Here is a 22,171-nt window from a genome sequence, read left to right on the forward strand (position 1 = left end):
GTCAGAACTCAAAAAGAAAAATACATAAAAACAAGGACTACAATACCTCTTGAAAACTCATGATTGCATTCCCATTTTTTCCTTTGAAAATTTGATGTTGTGTCTTGACAGTGACAAATTGCATGTTCTTTGCTCAGTGGACTTTCCTGATAATAGAAGATATTCTTCCCCAAGAGAAGGAATATTTCAGGTAAACACATTCACATGTACTGAAGACTGCCCTTTACTGAAAAAGAGTTTGATCTAATTGGTAGAATATCATCATGGAACAGAACATTTTAAAATAGATTACCAGGTAAACTTTAAATAACTTCAAACATTGAAAATGCCTATTTTTCTTAAGATACTATTCCTAAGATATTCGTATCTGTGAAATGCAAGTTTTGCACTGCTATACCACATACTCAATGACAGCTACATAGTGTTTATCTTCTGAATAATTCTTAAAGACTAATCAATTCACCGAAAGAAAGCAGGAAGATAAAATAGAAAAGAGCAAAATTGCACTATTGCAGTTTTAGCATAAGTTTATTATAAGGTAATTGTTTATACCATCGAAATTTTCTTTAAAGTTTAGGGGAATCTACTGTAGAGGAATATATGTGTATTTCACTGTAATCTTTCTGTCACAGAACCCAACAGATTTCTATCTACTGTTATCTAACTATGAAAAAGTTAAAAAAGAAAACTTGCAGCTCATCCTGCAGACAATCAGTTAAACAGTTTTCTATCATGCTTAGGTAGGAAGTAAGTGTAGCCTTATTCTTCCACACAGTGAGAACAGAAAGAGAGAAAGTAACATACAGGAAAAAAACATACCAGCCATGTCTGTGTATACCTTTAATTTTTCCTTGCTACACAGATATATAGCTCTGTACGATCTGCATATAAAATACCTGATGTAGAGATGTGAATTGCTGTGAAGATGCAACAGGAAAGTAAAAAAAATAAACTATTACTAAAACAAGATTTTTTTTCAAATGTGTATGAGATGGAGTTGCCTCCTTTCCATGTGTTTTTGTTTTTCCTTCTCCTGTCTACACAGCATATGCTCTGCTTTGATAACAGTAAGTCATGATGTGGTCCTGCTTTCTCTGGGTGCCACAAGCTGGGAAATTACTCCCTTGACTTACGAGTTACAATATGAACATTTGCTATGGACAGCAAGTGTCTTTCTGACTTGGCCACTGACATGACAAATTGAAGCAGGGCCTTCAGAAAGAAGTCAGCTTTCCTCGTTAACCATGCAGTATTTGCTCAGGCAAAACAACTGAAAAAATATACTTTCCGCTCAGATTTTTTTAATGCTTGCTTGGATTCCTGCAACAATTTGAAAGATGAAAAGGTTTGCATTTTACAAAACAAAACCCAACCCAGACAAAGAGTGGCTCAGTGCATGTGGGAATTCAATCTGTGCTTCTCTCATCCACAACAAAAAATGCCTTCTATTCTAGTGAGAAAGGGAAAGGCTGGAAACTCCCATGCTGATAGTCCTGATGTTTTTCTGCTGCTACAGTGTGTCAAAGGTTAGCTCCCTCCCACCTGCATCACACTTTGCTTCTTCTAATACACAACCAAGCATTCAGACAATACGATTAAAAATCATGTTGCTCATGGGAGGCTCTCTCAGACATTCAGTGCTCCCTCCTCAAATATCCCAGTCCAGCACAGATAAAATCATTAACTTGTACCTTAATAAGAGCTTTGTATGATTGTTTTATTTTTAAACCCTATTTACTGACTCTCACTAAAATTAAGCACAATCTTAGTAGAATCAAATAGATGTCAACAGTTTCATTCAGCACACTTGTGATCATGGATAAGGGTGATAGATAACCAGACCTTCTTTGTTATGACCTCTTAGGAGAAAAATAATAAACCTAGAGACATTCTGTGTTATGTGACATAAGAGCAACTCCAAAGGAAAACAAACTGTCACTTTAAGAGATTATATGCTGTCACTGGGTTCTAGAAATGGAAGCAGTGATATTACAAAGCATATACTTGGGTGGAAAAAAAAAGATTTTTTTTTCAGAAAAACTGCAGCCTCATTTAAAAAGAATGCTTATGTTACTTTTTTTTGATATTGCATATTAGAAGTTGAAGAAGGAAGCAGTAGCAGCACTGGTAACAAGTCACCTCCCCAGCACTGATAGCAAGGTTGGTATTCTTGTGGGGTAGCCTGATCCTGTTTTGCAGTGGTTTTGATGAAACTCCCTGACCATCAAGTCAGTAGCCAGCACCTCCATGGTTAGTTGCTGACTGTTGTAAGTGATGGATTGAGCCCAAAGGGAGAAGGATGAACAGAGTTAGGTTAAATTCATACAGTTTACCTTACTCAGCAGATAAAAGAGACCACTAGTGTCATGCAATTTGCAGAACAGATAAGGAAATGTGAAATATAAATGCAGAATTATGCTCATTTATTAATACCTGATGGACAGTACAATAAAACAAATAATTACGAAAGAACGCTGTACCTCTGAGGTACCTCATGAGAGTGATCTGCTGTTTTAAGATCACATATTGTCATCAAAGTCTGGAAATTATGCAAATAGTAATAGCTACATTTAGAGGTCTGCACAAGTAAAGACTTCCCCACCTAAATAGTAATTGTCTCTCAGGAAAGGCAATGATTTTTGTGTGAAGCAAAGGTGCTACCTACAGGCTTGAGCAGAGAATGACATGCAGGGAAGCTCAGGAAAAAGGATCCCATTTTATAAGGAAATAGAATAGAATTAGCATTACCACTAAACTAAGCACCTCTTAATTTCAGGCTAAAGAACTCGTTTTATCGAACTTTTAAAAATCCATAATATCAAAGATTTTCAGTTAACCCAATTTAATTCTAAATATTACAATGGTGTCTGTATTTTTCTGGGTTTCTTTAATCAGTTACTGTAGCATAAAAAAAATAGGCTAACTTTCTTTTTTAATGAACAGACAACAAATAAACTGCATGCTCTTCTGATATTCTTATTTCAGGCATATTTTTACTGACAAATAAACTTGGCCACAACTATCAAAAGATCACATCTGAAGATCAAAATTAATTTTTGGTCTTACAAATACAGTTAAGTGCCAGACAGGAAGTAGTTGTACCGTATTAAATATGTATCTATACCTACTGTATAAACAATAAAACAAACCATTCAATATGGTGCAACTGTACTGAGAGTCACTTGCCTAAAAATAACAGGATGTCCAGTATTTTTGAGATAATGAAAAAATGCTTGTGAAAGTGCTTTAAGCTAAGAGCCTGCTTTCTCTTGCTCTGCATCTTTTACACATTTGTACCCAATCAGATTAGATATGGCAAATATTTATGAATATGTGTAGATCTACTGTTGGGGATATTCCTACTGATTTGAATGAACTTAATGATATGAATTTAAAAGCACAAGGTCTGTTTGTCAACTGCTAGGAACAAAGGTGTGCTCACCATCCTGTATGTGTCACTGCAGTATACATCCAACACATAATGGTAACAGCAGTAGCAGCACTGTTCTCTTGCATTTACCTTCAGCTAAGAATAAGGCAAGCAGTGAAATTGAAAACTAATACATTCGGCCTTTCAAAAAAATTCAGACACCATTTTTTATTTTCCATTTTTGAGGGGGGAACAGCTTCAAAAGTGTACAAAAATAGAAGATAAAAAGATAAATATTATTAAATGCATTTTGTATTATATAATTGAGTAATAACTGAGCATGTTTTCCCTTTCAAAAATATAATTCAGCAGTTCTGTATTTAAAGGTTGTATTTTTCATAACTAAAGTGAAGAAAAGACAACACCCTGTCACAAGTACAATTACATAAATTTTAGAATCCCTACCATGCTATCAAAACATGAATTTTAAAATTAGATTTTCTTTTCTGTCCATTTGTCCAAATACTGAATTCCTTTTAGGGAGTAAATGTCCACATAATTTTTTATTCATATCAAATAATTGTGACATTCAAAGTCAATTATCTGATGAGCTGAAAAAGTGCCTTAGTTTACTGTCTCAGACGAACAGATAATGCAGATTAAAGCACTTTTATGAAATAATTAGGATACATTAGTAGATAATTCCAGCTTGTCTAAAAATGCCATTCCAAAGAAATAAACCACAACATAAGCTTAAAAATAAATAAAAAATAAACTCAGAGAAGAACCAATTGTACTGATGTATGCCATAGAAGGACATAAAGAATCTTCAGCAGCAATACATATCTTTTGATTTATTCTTAAGTTACTAAAATCTCTCTTAAGGACAAGATCCTATTCATATTGTTAATGATTTTTGATTCAAATTATTATGCAAAATATCCAATTATTCATGATTTTCAGATGAAATTTCAAGAATGGTCTGATCAAAACCTGTCAGCTATTCCTATTCTTATTTTTAGAAAATGAGTAAAAAAAAGTTTACATTACTATAATTCTACATATACATTATTTTACATATAATATAATTACATCACAATTAAATAAGCTCAATTCTATTTTTTTATTAAGATGACTCTGAATAATCTTTTAACATAAATATGTCATTATAACTAAACTCTTCAGAGTAGATTTAAATGACTGTTGAAGAGAGAACCACACAAGCTGTGGCAGCATGTTCATAACAACTTTACTGTGAAATTAATATTTAATTCATTTTAAAATACTTAATGCCTCCTATATAGTTGTCTGTAAATTAGTTCAGTGCCTTTGCCACTAATTGAATTTATCTGTATGTTATTCTGCTCTCCCAATTTTTAATCGGAAAGTTCATGAGCTGTTAGTGGCAATGTACATGGATAGCTGGAGAAATAGCAGTAAAGAGAAAAGTTCCTACTAGATTTCTCATTATGGTCACTAAATTTTAAATGATATGCCCAAATCCTTCTATTAATAACTTGCCTATGATAAACTAATACATCAAAATGCAACACCATTTTGGTGACATCTATTATTTTAGATGCAAAGGTTTTTTTTCTCCCTTGTTAGATTTTCTTAACCCGTAGTCAATATTAAATTCTTCCAAAGAGTGAGGATAGCAGATTTCAATAAACACTCATGATGAAAGGAAAACAACGGCTTGCAAATGGCTGCAAAAAATATTTCTGACAGGGAAAAATTCAAAATTATTCAGTTACGTGCAAATATTCTTAATTTTGCTGCAGGTATATGCAATACAAGCTTTTCCAACTTTTAAAACCTAACCATGATTACATAAATCATAACTGACTTAACTAAACAACTAAACCCTTAACTAAACCCTGCTGCAGTATCTCACATATGTCTTAAAATTAATTTCTTCTTTGAATTGCTGTAACAGTATTTGCAAGAAGTTCCTTCCAGGAAAAGGGATATTATGTTTTTCTTTGTACTTTTCCATTAAATGTTCACAGAGTTCTTCAGAACACTGATCAAAACTGAAAAAGTAAAACAAAAAAATTTTCCCTATGAATGCTTGATGACCTTTGACATCATTCACTATTTAGAAGCCCATAAAAGAATAGATAACATATATGACTCACAAGTTACCAATTGCAAAAAATTATCTGGAGTAGAATGCTACAGTAATGCAAAAAGATGGATTACTTGTCATAAACCAACAAAGCTTTTGTTTGCAAATCCAGTATTTCACTTCTTTCTTTTGTGTTGGGAAACCTAAAATGATTTCTAAACTACATTAACTTAAAAAAATGCAGCCCATCATACAGGTCAACACTGAAGGTGACCCAGAAATAATAAATAATGTCATTTTTTAACCAATATATATTTTATATTTGACTATCAGTTCTAAAAAATCAAAAGTCAGCAGAAATGAGATACATCACAGAGCAATCAGATAGTCCTGTTCTTCAGAGGTATCGGGGGCTGCTGGTTCTACCAGCCAGATCTTAAAGTGGTCTCAAGAGAAGTGCCGCATTTGTCACTGCCAGGTCAGCAACAGAATTTAATTAGTCAATAATCACATTTTAGAGCACAGGCATCCCCTGTGTTTTAAAACACTCCTCCTGCACTAGAAATTCTTCAAGGTTTAGGGTTTACTTTCTTCTGTGCATCTTGGGAGGAGACAAATTTTTTGATTTTTAATAGAGAGAATGGGAGAAAGAATGGATGTCTGCAGAAAATAAAATAAATACAAGCTTCAGAGTACTGCAGTGCAGTGTCATCAGCTGTTGAGGAGTTATCTATGAAAAACTGTCTGGTGATGCAGCTGAGCATTCGTTACACATTCTGACTGGCAAATGACAGGACTGCTCAAATCAGAGATAAACCAAGATGAACTTTATTTTCATCCAGAAACCACAAACCCCCTTTTCAGCCTTTTGCCTTCCCTGCAAACAGTGAACCCATTGCTTGTGGCACAATGCTGAGAGAAAAGTATCAGCAGGAATGCTTCTGATGCTTATAAAAGTAACTGCTGTATCTCTCAGTTCCAGTTTAAGTGCTGACTCTCTTTTCACATACACTTTTTGCTCTGCCTGTGCCAGAATCCACACCCATCGTTGGCTTACTAACTTTGGCCTAAGCAAGGGGGTACACCTGATTTATAACACCGCTAGTTACAGCTCTTAACTGTCTTGCACTGTGAGAAACAGTGGAATGATTTCATTAAAATAATTTAATTCAAATCAGACATATTAGACATTGTAAGTAAAGGAGCAGAAGGGTGAGTGCAGTGATCCGGAGACAATGAGGCATACTAACCAGAGTTTCCCAGGTTCAGATCCCAGGTCAGATACATACTCCCTGCTCCCAGCTTCAGCCGAGAGTGTGCCCGGAGGTGCTGCCGCTGCTTTGGGGAGAAAGGAGGAGTAGGCTTGTGTGTCAGAGTGGGGAGGAAGGGGGGGATTAGCTGCATTGTCACTCACTAATGACAGCTGCCGGATGATTAGAAACCACATTAAGTTCTTAACTTTAACTTTGCTAATCAGCAAGATCAAACTCCTACAACCTAACTGGTGTTTTTTCATATTACAAAAAAATAAAGTGCACGTTTGCTGCCTAATCAGGATGTAGGACAGTGAACAAGCACACAGTTGTAAAAATTAACTTTGATGGAATAAAACATTTGACTGTTTTGGATTGGCCCACAGCCATCATTTGCAATGGCTATGCATACAGGACTGAGGTTTTAAGCAGTATTATTTCTTCCTATGAAATTGTGACATTCAAGAATCAACTAACAGAAGGGAAAGTGTATTTAAGCATTTTGACATAATATTCTTCAAGAAGGTGGCACTTGAGAACAGCACAGCTCTGCTACATTTACTGCAAGAAAGCAAAACTAAACCAAAACAAAAACTTGCAGAAAAAGAGCTGAATAGCTTTTACCATGACTATTCTCTGAGCAAGCTGGTGATCAAGGCGAATGAACGTTAACTTCTGGGAAATGTGCGGTTTTGCTTTATTCTCCATATAGACAGAAAGCTTACTTCTTTAACAGTGTGTTTGAAGCCATTTCAAAACAGATTATTAATGATGAAGCTGTAATGCATGCATTTTCTTCAGGTTTGGTTGCTGTTGTTGGTTTTTTTGTTTTGATTTCTTATTTTTTGTTGTTGTTTTGGGGTTTTACGTGTTTTGTTTATTCTGTGGGGTGTTTTGTTTTTTGGTTTTCTTGTGGGGGGTTTGGGTTGGGTTTTTCTTTCTTTTTTTTTTTTTTTTCTTTACTTAACCTCCGGCTTTGATGTGGCTGCTTTCGGATATACAATGGTTACCCAACCATTTTATGGCTTTAACAAACCCTTACTTTCTGCCTTGTATTCTATACAATGTAGCCTCTATTTGCACCCAAGTGGTACTAAATTACAGATAAAGTTACAGCAAATTTGTTTTCTCAAAAAAGCAGTGAAGCCTAACATCCCTTGAGTAATAACAGCCTTGCTTTTAATTCAGAAGTAGAACTGGAATAATTTTCCCTCAGAAAATGCAACAATTGAGCTGTTCTTGCAGGGCTGAATGGGGCATGGCTCAGTTTGCAGGGTGTGCAGGTGCTCCAGTGGAGAGGGAGAAGAATGCCTGACCTGGATGGGCAGCCCAGGCTGTGGTAGGTAACTCCAGACTGGCCCACCATCCGTTGGATGGGGCTGACAGAGCTCTCAAATCTGATGCAAAGAAATATGCTCTAGTGAATCAGTAATTTATAGATATGTATCTTGCTCATACTGATGAAATCAAAGTAGCTAATAAAAACCTGAAGCACACTTGGAGCAAAGCAGAAATGTCTTAAAAGGTTAAAACTCCATAAATCACAGCCAAAGCGATTCTTGAATGTGAAAATAGTACATTATAAAGACCTACGAGCACACTGAAGTTATTTTTCAAATGTTCCAGCTAATAGACTGTGATGAAGAAGTAACATTTTTAATGTGTTTCACCAGAGTTGTGTTAAAGAAGTTAAATATTCAGGATTAAAACCCAAATCCAGCTGATACGAAGCTGCAGGGCTATGAAGAGCATGATATAATACAGAAGCAAAACTCAAGCAAGGCATTAGTTACCTCTACTGCAAAATAAGTCACTCCAATACATTTCCATGTTTACTTGCTGCAATATTATGATACTATTTCCAAGAGATGAAAATTTAAGGAATAAGCATTAAGTGCTGTTAATGTAGTCTTATGCCAGTAATCATTGTCTTGGGAAAAGTATATTGTGTTTTATATACTAATGCTATGATGTGTTTATTAACTCAGAATCCCTCTGCTAACGATGCTCTAAGCAAGTAATAATTAATATGGTGGTAAAAAAATAATTTTGAATTTAGCTCATGTTAAAGGAATACATTATCTGCTGGTATTATTTCTTCTTCAAGAGAAAAGAGCAAAAAGAACACTGTAATACAAGCAAAAATTACTCAGTCTTTCTTTTTAAAGGAAAACATGCTTTAATAAACATTATTGGTATCTCTTACAGTATTAATTTCCCATTTTCGAAGGAATTAGCTGGTCTTAATTTTAAAAACATACTTTTCCTAGAAAATGAAGAATTTGTCATTGGAAAATAAAGATTCAAATGCACGCACCTGTGCCTTCTAATCTAAGATAAGAAAGAGATTTTTTTCTCTGCCGTGTAAATAAGCACCAGAAAGAAACAGCGAGAACAGCTGAACAGACACCATGCACTTAAGAACTGAGGAGAAATGTAAGGAAATACCAAAAGTTCCAATTACATAATACCAGTTTTAACAGATAACTCTGTACTGCTAGTAACAGCTGTGAGAGTAGTCGTCAATCCCAAATAAATAAGACTAAATTATGTCAATTTTTTTATTTTTGAAAATCAGTGGGTTCTCCATAGAGCACTTGTATCCCTGGAAAGCAATTGGTTTCTTGTAACTTCAAACCTACAGAAATAGTATAGATATTGTTCATGGGAATGCACAGATTCACAGATCTGCCATACAGTTTTAAGTCTCTTCAATATCAGGTGCAGACATTTGGATTACAGCTACTATTTTTTTTTTTTCCTCTTCAGTAACAGTTGGAGTCACAACTACAGTTATTTCACTGGTGTTAATACTTACCCTGGAATAAATACAATCTACCACTGAATCCAAAATAAACAATACTTTTAAAATTATGTCACCTTTTTTATTGCAAAGTATTAAACAGATTTCATGTATCGTTTTTTTTTTTTTCCCTTTGGAAAAGTAAATAAGCTAAAAATAAAAATAGAAATGCCGCTTTCATCAAACAAGTGGTATGATATTTACAGATTTTTACTTCAAGGACAACTGAAATTCTTCTTTCCTGCGCAAGCTAAATCACATAAGCATGACACTTGGTAAAAATTTAACATTCTGTACACATTGTTAAGTGTTCCACATATTATAAAACTATCTAGACAACACTGTTTCTTGCTTCGACACTTAACTAAAACGATCTTTGAGGTATTTTCTGCTTCTCTTTATATTGCCATGACCAGTACAAGAGGTTACTGTGCAAGATAGGCCATTGCAAACCTGCAGGCTCTACCAGTGATGTGGCTAAAGCTACACAAGCATTTTCTTTGCAAAACTGTAACGGCAAATTTTGCCTTTAATTGAGAAATTTAAGAAAACATTCTGTCTGGATAGTAATATATATGATTCATCCTTGTCACTGAGATCTTTATATTTTGCCTTGGCAGGATGGGGGGAAAAAGCACATAGAAAAGTACCTCAGGAAAGCATAATTTTTCAGAAAAAAATTATTTAACTCTAATTCTTCAGAAACAGAAAACAACCTGAGTGGAATCTTCATTAACCTTGGCTGAAACTATACAATAAAAATTAGGCTAATAAACTGCTGTATAACTCATACATAATCTAGAAGAAAAGTAAAAATATCCATCCTTTGTGAACTTCTGAAGTGTTTTTCTGCAACAGCCCACTTTTTCTCCCTTTGACATTAAGACCGTCTGCTCAGCACACAGACTCATTATCTCAAGCAAGGGACAACTTCTAGTGCTATGGCTTTTTCACACTGGATCACAAGGAAATTTCCCTATCTCTGACAAAAAACAATTGTAAAAGACCAGTGCTTTCACAGGACCTTCCTACATAAATCTCAGTGGAGTTGCACGGGAAACAAAGTTTCTTGCATTGAAAGTCCACCTTATCATCATCATCACAAACAGCATCACCACCCTCCAGGGATTTCCAAGAACTAAATAAGCTTTCAAATCCTTTCCAGCTCCAAACCATACATTTATGGAATGGAAGCATGCAGCATCTCTCTTTTGCCAAAAACGTACGATAAAGCTATGTGTGGCAGACACTCCTTTTTAGGAAAAAGGGACAAAACACATGTAAGTTTTCCAATGATTACTTGAGTTTGTTTTTCTTTAGAGGCTTTACTTACATTATCAATAAAAGCAGTTGCAGTTAGTCATATAGCATATGTGGCACTAGAAGACACAAAATATGGTCTAAGGCTTTTTAATGTTAACAGCCCGGATTTCCCATTCAGCTACCAAAACTGAATTTATAAAATTGTGAGTTAAATAATATAAGCTGTAGAAATGTATTTTTATGCATATTTGAATTGTGACAAAATTGTTTAAAGTGTTTTCACTCCAGCAAAATCCAGCACATTGAAAATAACTTTTTTCCCTTAATTTTTCCACTGGGACATTAATGTCATCACCTACCAGCTACATACCTGCTAAAGAAACAACTACTCTGCAGGGATACGTACACTGAAGATTCCTTAAGAAGCAATAGAAGAAACCAGTAGTTTAACTTCCAAATTTAATTTCTGTCCTTTCTAAGCCTTTTGCACACTGTATTTTCAAAAGATTTGAAACAATTTCTCCTCTGTCTGATTTACCTTACTTGGGCAAGACATACCTGCTTTTTTTGTCACTACACTGCAACTTTTGGCAAAACTATTACATTACACTGATTTTAACTGTTGAATAGTCCAGTGAAACCAGCATGTCCTACAGTTCTTCCACTTCAAAACAAACCTTACAATACTTATTCCTACTAAAACAAAAAGGAAGTAAAACACTCTTTGTAACATGATTTTATAATGTGTTGGTTCCCATAATACTCATCATTAGAAGATTACGAAAGAGTAAGGTATCTTATAACTCAGTCATGTGAAGTATCTAAGTCATGGAAGTTTAAATGGCCAAGATCTCCTGTGATAGCTATGAATTAGCACCTCAGGGAACCTGAGGATGATAGGGTACACATCTACCTTAGAACACCCAAGCTACTTAGTAATTATCCAAATTCGGTAGCAATGATGTCTGAATTCTTTCAAGTGCCAAGTTTTTCATTCAGTCCAGTTTCATGCACTGAAGAGGAGAGTGCAAGTAAGAATTGGTGATGCAATGCAAGCACTCCCTGGGGGCCCAGTGGTCCACTCTGCAACTCTTCCAGTAACACCAGGCAGTGGGAGACTGCCTTGTACATATCTTGGGCTATCAGAAACATACTGCAGAGTAAGACTGAAATTCACACAAATTGGCTGCCCAGATTTCTACTCACATCATGACTTTAGCAGGAAATCTAAGCTTACTTTTAGAACTTTTCAGGTTCTATGGGAGAGTAAATAATAGTTTTTGTCAACTTCCACCATTTTTCATCAACCACATTTTCGTCTGTCAGACTTTTTGGCATATCATGCTATAACAGCATTTGAAAAGATTTGGTAGTTAAATACTTTCAGAATACTGTCAGCTTTCTATGAAAATACATGGGAAAAATGGTATAATATTGAAGGAGAAGTCTAACTGTTGCTACTGTTTATTCCTGTTTGATAAATCAAAAAACAAGGAAAGTAATTCCCCACACACCATAGGTGTTTTTGAGATTTAATGCCTTAAGATTAAAAAGAAACTCAGAACAGCATCTAGTTAGGTACTAAAATATATATGCTGGTAAAATAAACACCTAAGGGAGCAATTAGAGTGCTTAAAGGTAGAGACAGTGCCATTTTAGACACCCTCGGGTGGGCACCCCAGTCACCTGGATGGTGATGGCAGAAATGACAGAACGAACCTAAGACAGACACATACTCTTCTGGGACAGCAGCTGGACAGCACACAGGTTGCTCTACATTACTGAAAATGGCACAGGTCTGTGTTTGGGCAATAAATCTCACTGTTAAATTAGTTCAGCAAGTATGCATTCACTCTGTGAAGAAAGTAAAATTAAAGTGACTTTTTATAAAAAAAATAAAATATTAGAAGAGGCTTTTACATAAGTATTCCCAGTCTTTCTTTTTATCAGAATTGCAAACATACAATTTGTGAAACAAAAGATGTGGACTGATGACACCAGTTTTTCCATTCCTGTGTCATTCCTCAGTTGTTATAGTTAGGAGGTATATTTTTACTCACAGCTGGTGCTGCTTTGTTCTTTCAGTATTAATAGCTAATGGATCTATTTAGTCCTATATACCAGGTTCTGCTATTTTTTTCTTTCTTATTCCACTTTCTAAAACATGGCACAAAGTATAGGAAACTGGTGCAAAAAGCTTAAATTCCATTGTAATTTTGAAGAGGTCGAACATTAGTTCTGCTGATACATAGAAAATTAGGAAAGAGGAAACAGAACTTAGACCCCTTTTCTTTTTGTCTACTTTACTTTGGAATAAAACCCCCACCAAACCCCACAGCAGTCTGGTCCACTTCTTTTTCTAACCTGCTGGTGATGACACAGATGACAAAAAGCTGAAAAAACCTTACACGTGTGTGAACTGTGCATCAGAAATTAATCTTCTTCCTGACCTTGCCATAGCCATACTACTTAACCTCTGCAAAGCTCTCTTTTGAGAACAGTCAGTTTTGATAGCTACAACAATTTTTGTAAGGCTTTTTTTCTAGGACACAAAAAAAGCTTTTGCAACTCCCTTACCAACACTTGTTCAAATTTCTAGACAAGAGGTGGCAAAGATAATATGATGACACATTTCACCCCGGTTCAGCAAAAAAACTATTTGAAGGTTGTATCCTCAATAATGGTATCCACAATGGGAACATCTACAAGTTTTTTAATATATGTGAAAAATTCTGATTCTCTTAAAATTACAGTGTGAAAAAATAAGGAAAATATGTAATAATTACAACAAAGGCATTCCAACCCCTGATGGTATCATACCAAGTCTCTCCGGAAAAATAATCTTTCTTTGTCTTCATTTTTGCGTAAACATTGTTTCCAAAATACACAGTATTGTTTCCCTTTTTATTAGGGAAAAGCTCAGTAAATTGACAAAATTGTTCTGCTGTCTCATTTCCTTCTAGGAACTAGTCCTTTTAAATCCTGTTTCCTTTTCAATTAATTAATGTGACACCTCCAGAACTAAATGGCATATGTGCAAGAGAACTAGCACTAAATCAAAAGCTAGGGACACTATTATGTCATTTTCACACTTGAATTCTGTAATGTTAGAAGACAAAGTGAAGGTGAGTTAGGCCTGACAAATGATTTGGATGCAGGGAGAGTCACTTCATCAATATTTGAGAGGCTGGGAAAGAAAAAATGTTTTCTCTTTGTATGCATGCACACACATAGAATGAATGAAATGAATAGGAACAGGAATAGGAGAAGTGTCCATGAGAAGCTTTAATTTGAGGCTAGCATGTATGTTCATCAGGTGAGGGCACTCTGCCTCCTACTGAGAAATGAAATGTTAATTTTATGAGTAACAGTTAAATGTTCAAGTAGACAATTAAGTACCTTACCAAGGACATTTTGGGATACCAAACACTTCATATGTAAGTGTTTATATATATGTAAGATTATATATTCTCTCATACTTCATATTTAGTGTTCCTCTAAGTAAAATACAGGGTTCTCTTTAGTTACTCAGTTATAAAAAGTACTTTAAAGGCAAGGGGATATTTTTGATAATGCTCATCTTAAACTTTTCATTAAACTACCAAATTTAAATTTTACCTTTTTGTGCACTCTGACATTTTTGTCTGGCATTTTCATTAATTTTGCAACATACATAGCTGAAATGTTAACTGATCAATACTTTGTCTTTCTCATGTAGCACTAGAGCAAAGCTCCCTAAGGACCACAGAGCAGTACAGAAATTAAATGTGTATCAAATGTTAATGTTAAACACAGCAGTACTTACTGTATAATGACTGAAATGGTTAAAAGGATTCCAAATGGACAGACGGTAGCACAAATTATCTACAATCACATTTCAAGATTAAAGTTTGTACCATAAAATAATTCATTGACTCACACTGAAGAGTGTCCTTTCACTGATAGCCCCATTGTCCAATTATTTTTCAGCTCATTACAGTGAGAAATGCTAGTATTGGAAAAAAAGAATACACACCTTTTTCGCCTCATGTTGCACCCACTGACATCTAAAAGAACACAAATGTCTGGTCAAGAAGCTGATGGAAATTAGGCTAAACTTAGCAGACATTTCAGTGCCCACAGTGGATTAATCTGAGGAAAAAACATCCACTTTTGCATACTCTACTAAAGTTCTTTCTCCTGAAATGTACCATATTAATTACCAAATAATAATAAAAAAAATTAACTGCTAAATATTGCAAAGGTCTGTTTTAAACAGAAAAAAATATGTGATTTTATGGCAGATGTTCTCTACATATTCTGTTTTTCCCCATTGTATTTAGGGCTTAGGAAGCATAAACATAAGTACATAACACATTCTTGATCAGCCTCTAGACATGTGATATAATAAAGCTGTACTGGAATTGGAATATTAACTTAATATTGTTGATATGTACTTCCTTTATTTAACAAAAAATACAAAAAAAAGCAGGAGAGAACATAGAATTTTCTAATTGCTCTATGACAAAGTCATAGAGCTAGGCAGATCAACCTATGGTTCATGAGCTACTTATTATCATCTTTATTATCTTTAAGTATTTTTAGGTATCTGAAAAATAACAGCTATTGATACATCATAGTTATATCAGCATGAAAATACATATCTATATTGGTAGGAATTTTTCTTCTGCTGTGAATTACCAAAGCATAAAAAAAATAAATGGGAGTGAAAACTCTCAGTTATTCAGACAAAATCCCCAGTGAAGATGATGAGCTTATGAAGTTTAATAGAAACAGGTAAAATATTGTTTAGTTGAGGAAATGCATAATCTAGAACCTTGAAAACTTAATTTGAAGTTTCTGTATCTCTATCAACAGCACAGGCAACACTGGTCATTGAGATGATGGCTTCAGACAGATTTTAGAAAGAAACATCCTAAAACTTAATACAGCAATTCCATGCCTAAAATGTTCCAAATAATGTAAAAGTTTGAGACAGCTAAGCTAAGGAGTATAAATAATCAGCAAGCCCCATCAATGAACACTGTTAACCTTGGTGACTAACAAAGGCAAATGATTTTAATAAGATCTGCAGTGAAGAGTGCACAAGGCATATAAAGCAGGTAACTGTAACTTATTATGGTTACCATATTAATCAAGGTTTTCAGTAGGTTTTCAAGGGTAGTTCTCCTTTCCTGATCTATCTTAGTAATTACATTTTTGAAAACTGAGCTATTCTGCCAGAAGTTCTTCACCTGTGGTCCTGCATATCCCCATCAGAAAGAAAAGCCTCATGGTAAAAAAGTATCCATAATTGTAATGCCAAAAATGTGGGGCATTGGGAGATACAAAAAAATTACCCTTACATATGCAATTTAGGTGAAATAACTCTAACTGTGTATCAGGATGCACCCATTGCAGTGTATTTTCAAATCCAACCGGATAGAAGAAATGGTTAATTTAAAACTTTACTTCTCATATGCTGTTTATTAGTCTACCTAAAGAGCTGAAGACCTCCAGAACAGACTGCTTCTCATCTCCTTTCTGGAACTGACATTTCACTGTGACATTTCCTAGCCTCTAGAAAACAACTTCAAGAGGATATGTAATTTGTATAACAGTGAACAGAAAATGTAACATATATGTACATTTATTTTGTACATTGTATTAAATTCAAATGTAGCCTTAGTGCAAGTATAATTCACCATAACACAAATAAATGGATCGCTCTCAAGATGTCAACAGCCTATGAAAGTCCAGAAAACATCTAAACCCAAAGCTTATAATCACGATAAAAATTCACAAATATTTGACTTGGCCAGCAAAAACTTCTTTTGCCTGACAGAGGAATGACTTGATCCTTGCAGAGAATACCAACAGGCAGAAAAGCAGAGGATGCATTTTGGATGCATTTTGGATGCAGAACAGGAATACATCTCTACAATCACAGCACTGATGTAAACATAAAAATCTACTGCAACACTTACACAGCAAAACAAATGCTGTAAGAAAACAAAGAAAATCAGATTTTTGAAATATGTCTCTCTATATAGATAGGAATGAAAAATATGAATATATCTATAAAATATAATCAGAAACATATTTCTACTGCAATATGCACTGTAACTATAATAATAACATATACTGATTATTGACCTCCCTACTCAAATTCTGTTTTACGTACCACTACTACGACTACTTATTATGATACTGATTTTTTTCTATGACCAGAAACAATTACAGTTTAACAGTAACACCACTTCTTCCACGGCCACAGCAGTGTGCCATGGGCAAAAAAATATTAATCTGCCCAACGAATAGGATGACTTTCCATTTTCCTTTCTTCCACTGGTAACAGCTGAGTGCTCCATATCCTTATTAAAATCTGACTTAGAGTGATGAATACTTACTAACTGAAACAGTAATAGCAATATTAACATTTGAGTTTTATGTTGAAACCTGCATTTTCCTATGAAGTGTTGATAACTTTTAACTGTTATGATAGATTGCCTTCCCACAGCAAACAGTAGCAAGCATATTCAATCTTTGCACAGAGTGCCATTACTACAGACATCAGTAAAAGTACAACCCCCTGGCTCTCTGAATAGCATATATATCTCCTGTACTCCCAATGAACATGGCAATCAAGGACCAACAGCATTCTGCCATCCTTGACAGGAACAGGAGGGTTTAACAAGCAACAGAGTTCAAATGGGGCTATGTTAGAAGAAACTTTCTGCAAAACAGCATGACTTAGTGACACACCCAACTACCCCAATGCCTGGTTTGATTTCTCCAAATTTGAGGCACCTGACCTTCAAGCACCCAAGTAAAAAGTACTGTCACCAGACAATGTGTGAATTCAAAGTTATACCAAAACTTCCCTGTTCATAATCGTGGTGGAGAGGCTCCATATCAGAGTATTTCAGCCAATTTAATAAACGTATAAATTCCAGAAAGTATGTCCATGCATACATTTCTACTCTCATATGAAAAAATAATGGTCTTGTTTGTAGATCTTATGATTTTTAAAAATAAAAAGGTACTTATCTGGGTAACACAATGCAATCTTACAATTGTGCTTGGAATTTTTAAAATTTAACATAAAAATAAAGGTTAATAATAATGAAGATCATGTTCATGAAGAAAGTGGCCATCTTGTTTAAATAGCTAAGAAAAAATTCACTAAAACCATTCACTAAAAACTATGACCAGAGCTTGCTGCCTAAAAGGTACTAGTTTGTTTGCATTTATGGTTTTAAGGTTGGGTTTGTTTTATTTTTGTGGATGTTTTTAATCTAGGAACACCACCTGTGAATAATCAGTAAACAAAAATACTTTAAGAGTTAATATTCAATATGCAAGGGAACCAAACAAAATTTAATGGAAATAATTTTTTCATTATTTATATGTTATTTCATTTATATATCATATTATTTCATTAAGGGAGAAGCTTAAAATATATTACCCATAGTTCACTGACTCTGGTTTGATTTGGATTACCTGCTTGTAATCCAATCTTGCTTATATAATCTATTACATTTTAACTATAAATATACAATTATAATGTTTAAAAGAACACTCTTATTTGTGTGACATTTTAAACTCGATTACTTTTTTTTAAAACCGAATAAACGTGAGTTATGGTACCATCATAATGCAAACTTTAAAGTAAATTAAAAAGAAACCACCAATCTACACAGTATTGTCTCTCAGTCTAGAACATAAACACACTGGGATGATTAAAAATAATACAAAGACCATACCAAAAAAGCAGCTAGACTTCTTGGTGGAGAATCCCAGTCAAAACAACTGCTAATATAGCAGACAGCAGTAACGACGGCCATGACACAATGCTTCATCCGGATGAAGTTCCTTAACAGTAGCTGTTAAAAGGATGAAAGATTGAAAATATTTCAAAACCTCAAAAAGTTTCTGGAGAAGTTCATGCTAACAATACTGCCATTCTCAATTTGGGTGAAGGCTTAGAAAATACTAAGCTCTCTAGCTAACAAATTGAGCAAGTTAGTTTAAAATCTGTGACTTGGAAGAGAGAGAATTTGCTAATTGTATCAATTGGTATTTGTTGAATTTAATTCTAGATGGTACAAAAATTGTTCAACATTAAAAAGCCACTTACAAAATTTCACAAATTATTTTGTTAATTAGATTTCAGTTTCATTAAGCCTTTCTTAACAAATGTTGGACTTTTTTAATAAAAAAGATGCTGCAAGACACTAAACTGAAACCATGAAACTTTACTGGTCTAATATAATTAAGATATCTGCACCATTTAACATTTTTTACAAATTTTTCTGCTGTGATGTATTTTGAAAGCATTGTTTTAAGTATTTACCAAAGTAATCTACATACTTTCAAAGTACATAAATGTAAGACATAAAAACTCTACATTTTGATTCAGGAAAATGTACTTTAATCTTCTAAAATGGAAAAACACTTCACCACAAAAAGTGAACAAATCAGTGAATGATTTGTGTACTGAGTCGCATAGCAAATGGTCACTCCTCCTGCCATCTCCAAAAGTCACAATGCCACTTTCATTTATGAAAGTGGGAAGAAGAATGAATCTTGAGTAAAAGGCTTTGTTGCTTCTTAGCTGGAATAGTAGTGCAAAATGCAGCTTTAGTAACTGCATTACTTAAAATTGAAAATAAAGAAATATTTTGCCTCTTGAAATTTTTTTTTATGAACTATATCATAAACTGATATAAAAATCATCCAGCAGGTAATTTAAACCATGCTCAAGTCTACAAGCTTTCAGAAACAAAGAAAACATTTCTGAGATCTCTGAGTTTTCTCTGAAAACAACAAAAATCTTGTTCCTGTAGTCTAACAAGTTCTCTTCATGTAAGATACAACATTTGTGGGACACGAAAAACTGAGTCCAAAGTAGTTTGAGCGCAGAAAAATGTGTGTTTAAATAATTTTTTACCAAAACATTGAAACTGTGTGTAGCAAAAATATCCAGAGAAAAAAGAGTCCAGTTGTATTCCTAGGATTCCAAAGAGTTTTAGTCTGCTTTCACCTTTGATTCAAGCCTTACTCAAGTAACTTCTTTGAAATTTGGCTAAAAGAATGCTGGCTCTCTACCCTGAAACAAATGGAGAACTTTTGTGTTGAAGTTAACAGCAAAAATTTACGCAAGACTTATTTTACATGCACCTGTGCAATAATATGATACGTGTGAAACCTGATGGTTTCAACTGTGCTCTTATTCATGTATTTCATGGAAATTAGGCAGCAATTTATAGAGGAGACACATTAAACCCATGTATTTTGTTTCTGACTTTTCAACCTATCATATTCTTCTGTAAACACGTAATGAAAATGTTATTCTTTACTCTCAGCAGTATGACACCAGATATTTGAATGTGCACACTTGATATTAAGGATTTTAGAAAGGATTAGTGTTTCCTTACTCTTTACCTGTTTAGACAGTCTGTCTTCCTCTTCAATGTACTTCTGTTCTTTGGGCATTAAGGTTCGTATGCTGGCTTTCACCTATGCATTAAAACGCGTGTCAGTATTTCAAGTTTACTTGCTCCTCACTAATAACACAGGCTTCAATTCGCAAAATTTACCAAGTTTCAAAGTCATGGCTGCCAAGCTCGGGACACATAAGCATACACAGAGACAAGAGCTGCTGTTCAGTACATTAGCAGCAATAGCAGCAGCAGCAACAAAAAGAGTGGGTGTGCCAAGCAGTGGCAGAAGAGTATTCTGTAGTATAAATCAAGGCTTAGAGAAAATGAGGAATGACAGAAATTCTCTACAAATCAGGAACAAAAGCTTTCATGAAACTGAACTCTTTAGCAGTACAAAAAAACCTAAAGTTAAGACTTACAGCATTAAAAATCACATCTATTTCAAGATAGATGACCCCCTTTGTTGGCCCTGTCAGCTGCTTGTTTTTCAAGACGTAGGCTTTCTGTTCACCATTTTGAATCTGCAGGAAAAGGACATGACAGCCGTCTGTCTTGCGGTCTCCGCTGAATACACCCCCCCGGTGACCCCTGACCCCCAGCTGCTGAAACTGACAGAGAACCCAAAACAACTGTGGCAAGTCTGACAAGTACCTGTTCATTACCAGGACCGAGTCTGTCAGGAAAAATTAACTATCATGGGATTCAACATGGCCGTGAATAGAGTATGTTAAAATTTTAGTGTTATTACAGACCTTGGTTGAGAAATGACAGACTCAGAGCTGCAAATTTTTTATTTTTTTTTCCCCTCTTTCCCCCCTTTCATTTTCAGAAAAAATTCAGAGCAGTATGTCAGGTGAATGAGGCTTACAGACAGCAATGGTATAGCAACTTTGCCTAGAAAGTCAGCACTTCGATCGCGGTCCTCGTCGTAAACTGTCACTTCAAGCACTGAGTGGATGTCCTTTATATTGCTACGAAGAGAGAAGTACACACAGAAGAAAGAAGTCACACCAACGGGTACCAAGGACAAAACTGTCAAAGGTTAGCACAGATATCCATCTGTTTTTTTCAAGCCAGGGAGGAGAACTGAGCTCAAGTAAATGAGACATCTCTGAATATAACCAAAATGCTTTCTAAGGGCTGCAATGGTTACTCTCTCTTTTTCTCTCTGCAAGGCTTTTTATAACAAAAATACTTTCTAAGGGCTGCAGATATCACTCCTCTCTCTGCAAGGTTTTTCCAGCAGAAGTTTTCTGAAGGATGTTGCTTTAAACCGGGGCTTTGCACTGCATGACCTGCAAGGAGCAGCACTGGGTGCTCTATACTGGGTATAGCCACCAGCAGAAGGACAGAGAGCTTTTAAAAGCTACTCTTAAACACTGCTACCCTTGTGGCAATTCTTTCTGCAAATACAGTGAAACCTGTAGGTTACAAACTGGAAATAATTACAAGCTACAGAGCATATACTTGCACTAACAACAAGTTCTTTGTTTCTGAAATCCTCAGTTAATTACAAATATACAACAAATTACATCAAATAAGGAACAAACAACATGGATCAATGCATCTCTCAGGTACAACTGAGGAAAAAAGACTACAAGCTATTAAACACTCTTAAACACTCCATTGCCATGCACAGGAAATGTCACTGTACATTGTAAACTTCTGGGAGAAAAATTCATATTCCTTATTTGAATAAAAAAAAATTATTTTACAGAACTCATGTTTGATTGAATGGCTGTTCCAGGAAATACAAATTCAAACAAAGCAGCTGAACTTCAATAAAATATACTCCTTCAGATGAGGGAATGCTAGCCCAAAAATTAATTAAGAAGTCCAAGGATAAATGCAAATGTACATAGAAGCAAGGCCTTGAAAGCCTTTAGAGGTTTTCTATTCGATTTCTGATAGGCTTTTGTCCTCTACAAGTCCAGGCAATTCCTTGTTCAGAGAACACTGTTGAGAAGTACAGGATGATTAGTTGCT

At 34.9% G+C, this 22,171-nt stretch overlaps 1 protein-coding gene across 2 annotated transcripts in view; it reads right to left on the reverse strand.

Annotated features, from left to right (window-relative positions):
• The window catches only part of MCTP1 (multiple C2 and transmembrane domain containing 1), a 219,798-nt gene that overhangs the window by 88,501 nt on the left and 109,126 nt on the right, over window positions 1–22,171 (reverse strand). For both annotated transcript variants that reach the window (XM_088054091.1, XM_014259098.2), the window contains 4 exons: window positions 21,054–21,156; window positions 20,605–20,706; window positions 20,187–20,261; window positions 18,506–18,625 (listed from right to left, as the gene is read on the reverse strand). In XM_088054091.1, the coding sequence (XP_087910217.1) occupies window positions 18,506–18,625; window positions 20,187–20,261; window positions 20,605–20,706; window positions 21,054–21,156 (400 nt within the window). The remainder of the gene's footprint in view (window positions 1–18,505; window positions 18,626–20,186; window positions 20,262–20,604; window positions 20,707–21,053; window positions 21,157–22,171) is intronic.

This window comes from Pseudopodoces humilis, chromosome 4, assembly GCF_049639895.1.
Source record: "Pseudopodoces humilis isolate 2021_Gansu_Grassland_sample_001 chromosome 4, ASM4963989v1, whole genome shotgun sequence".
Taxonomy (NCBI): domain Eukaryota; kingdom Metazoa; phylum Chordata; class Aves; order Passeriformes; family Paridae; genus Pseudopodoces; species Pseudopodoces humilis.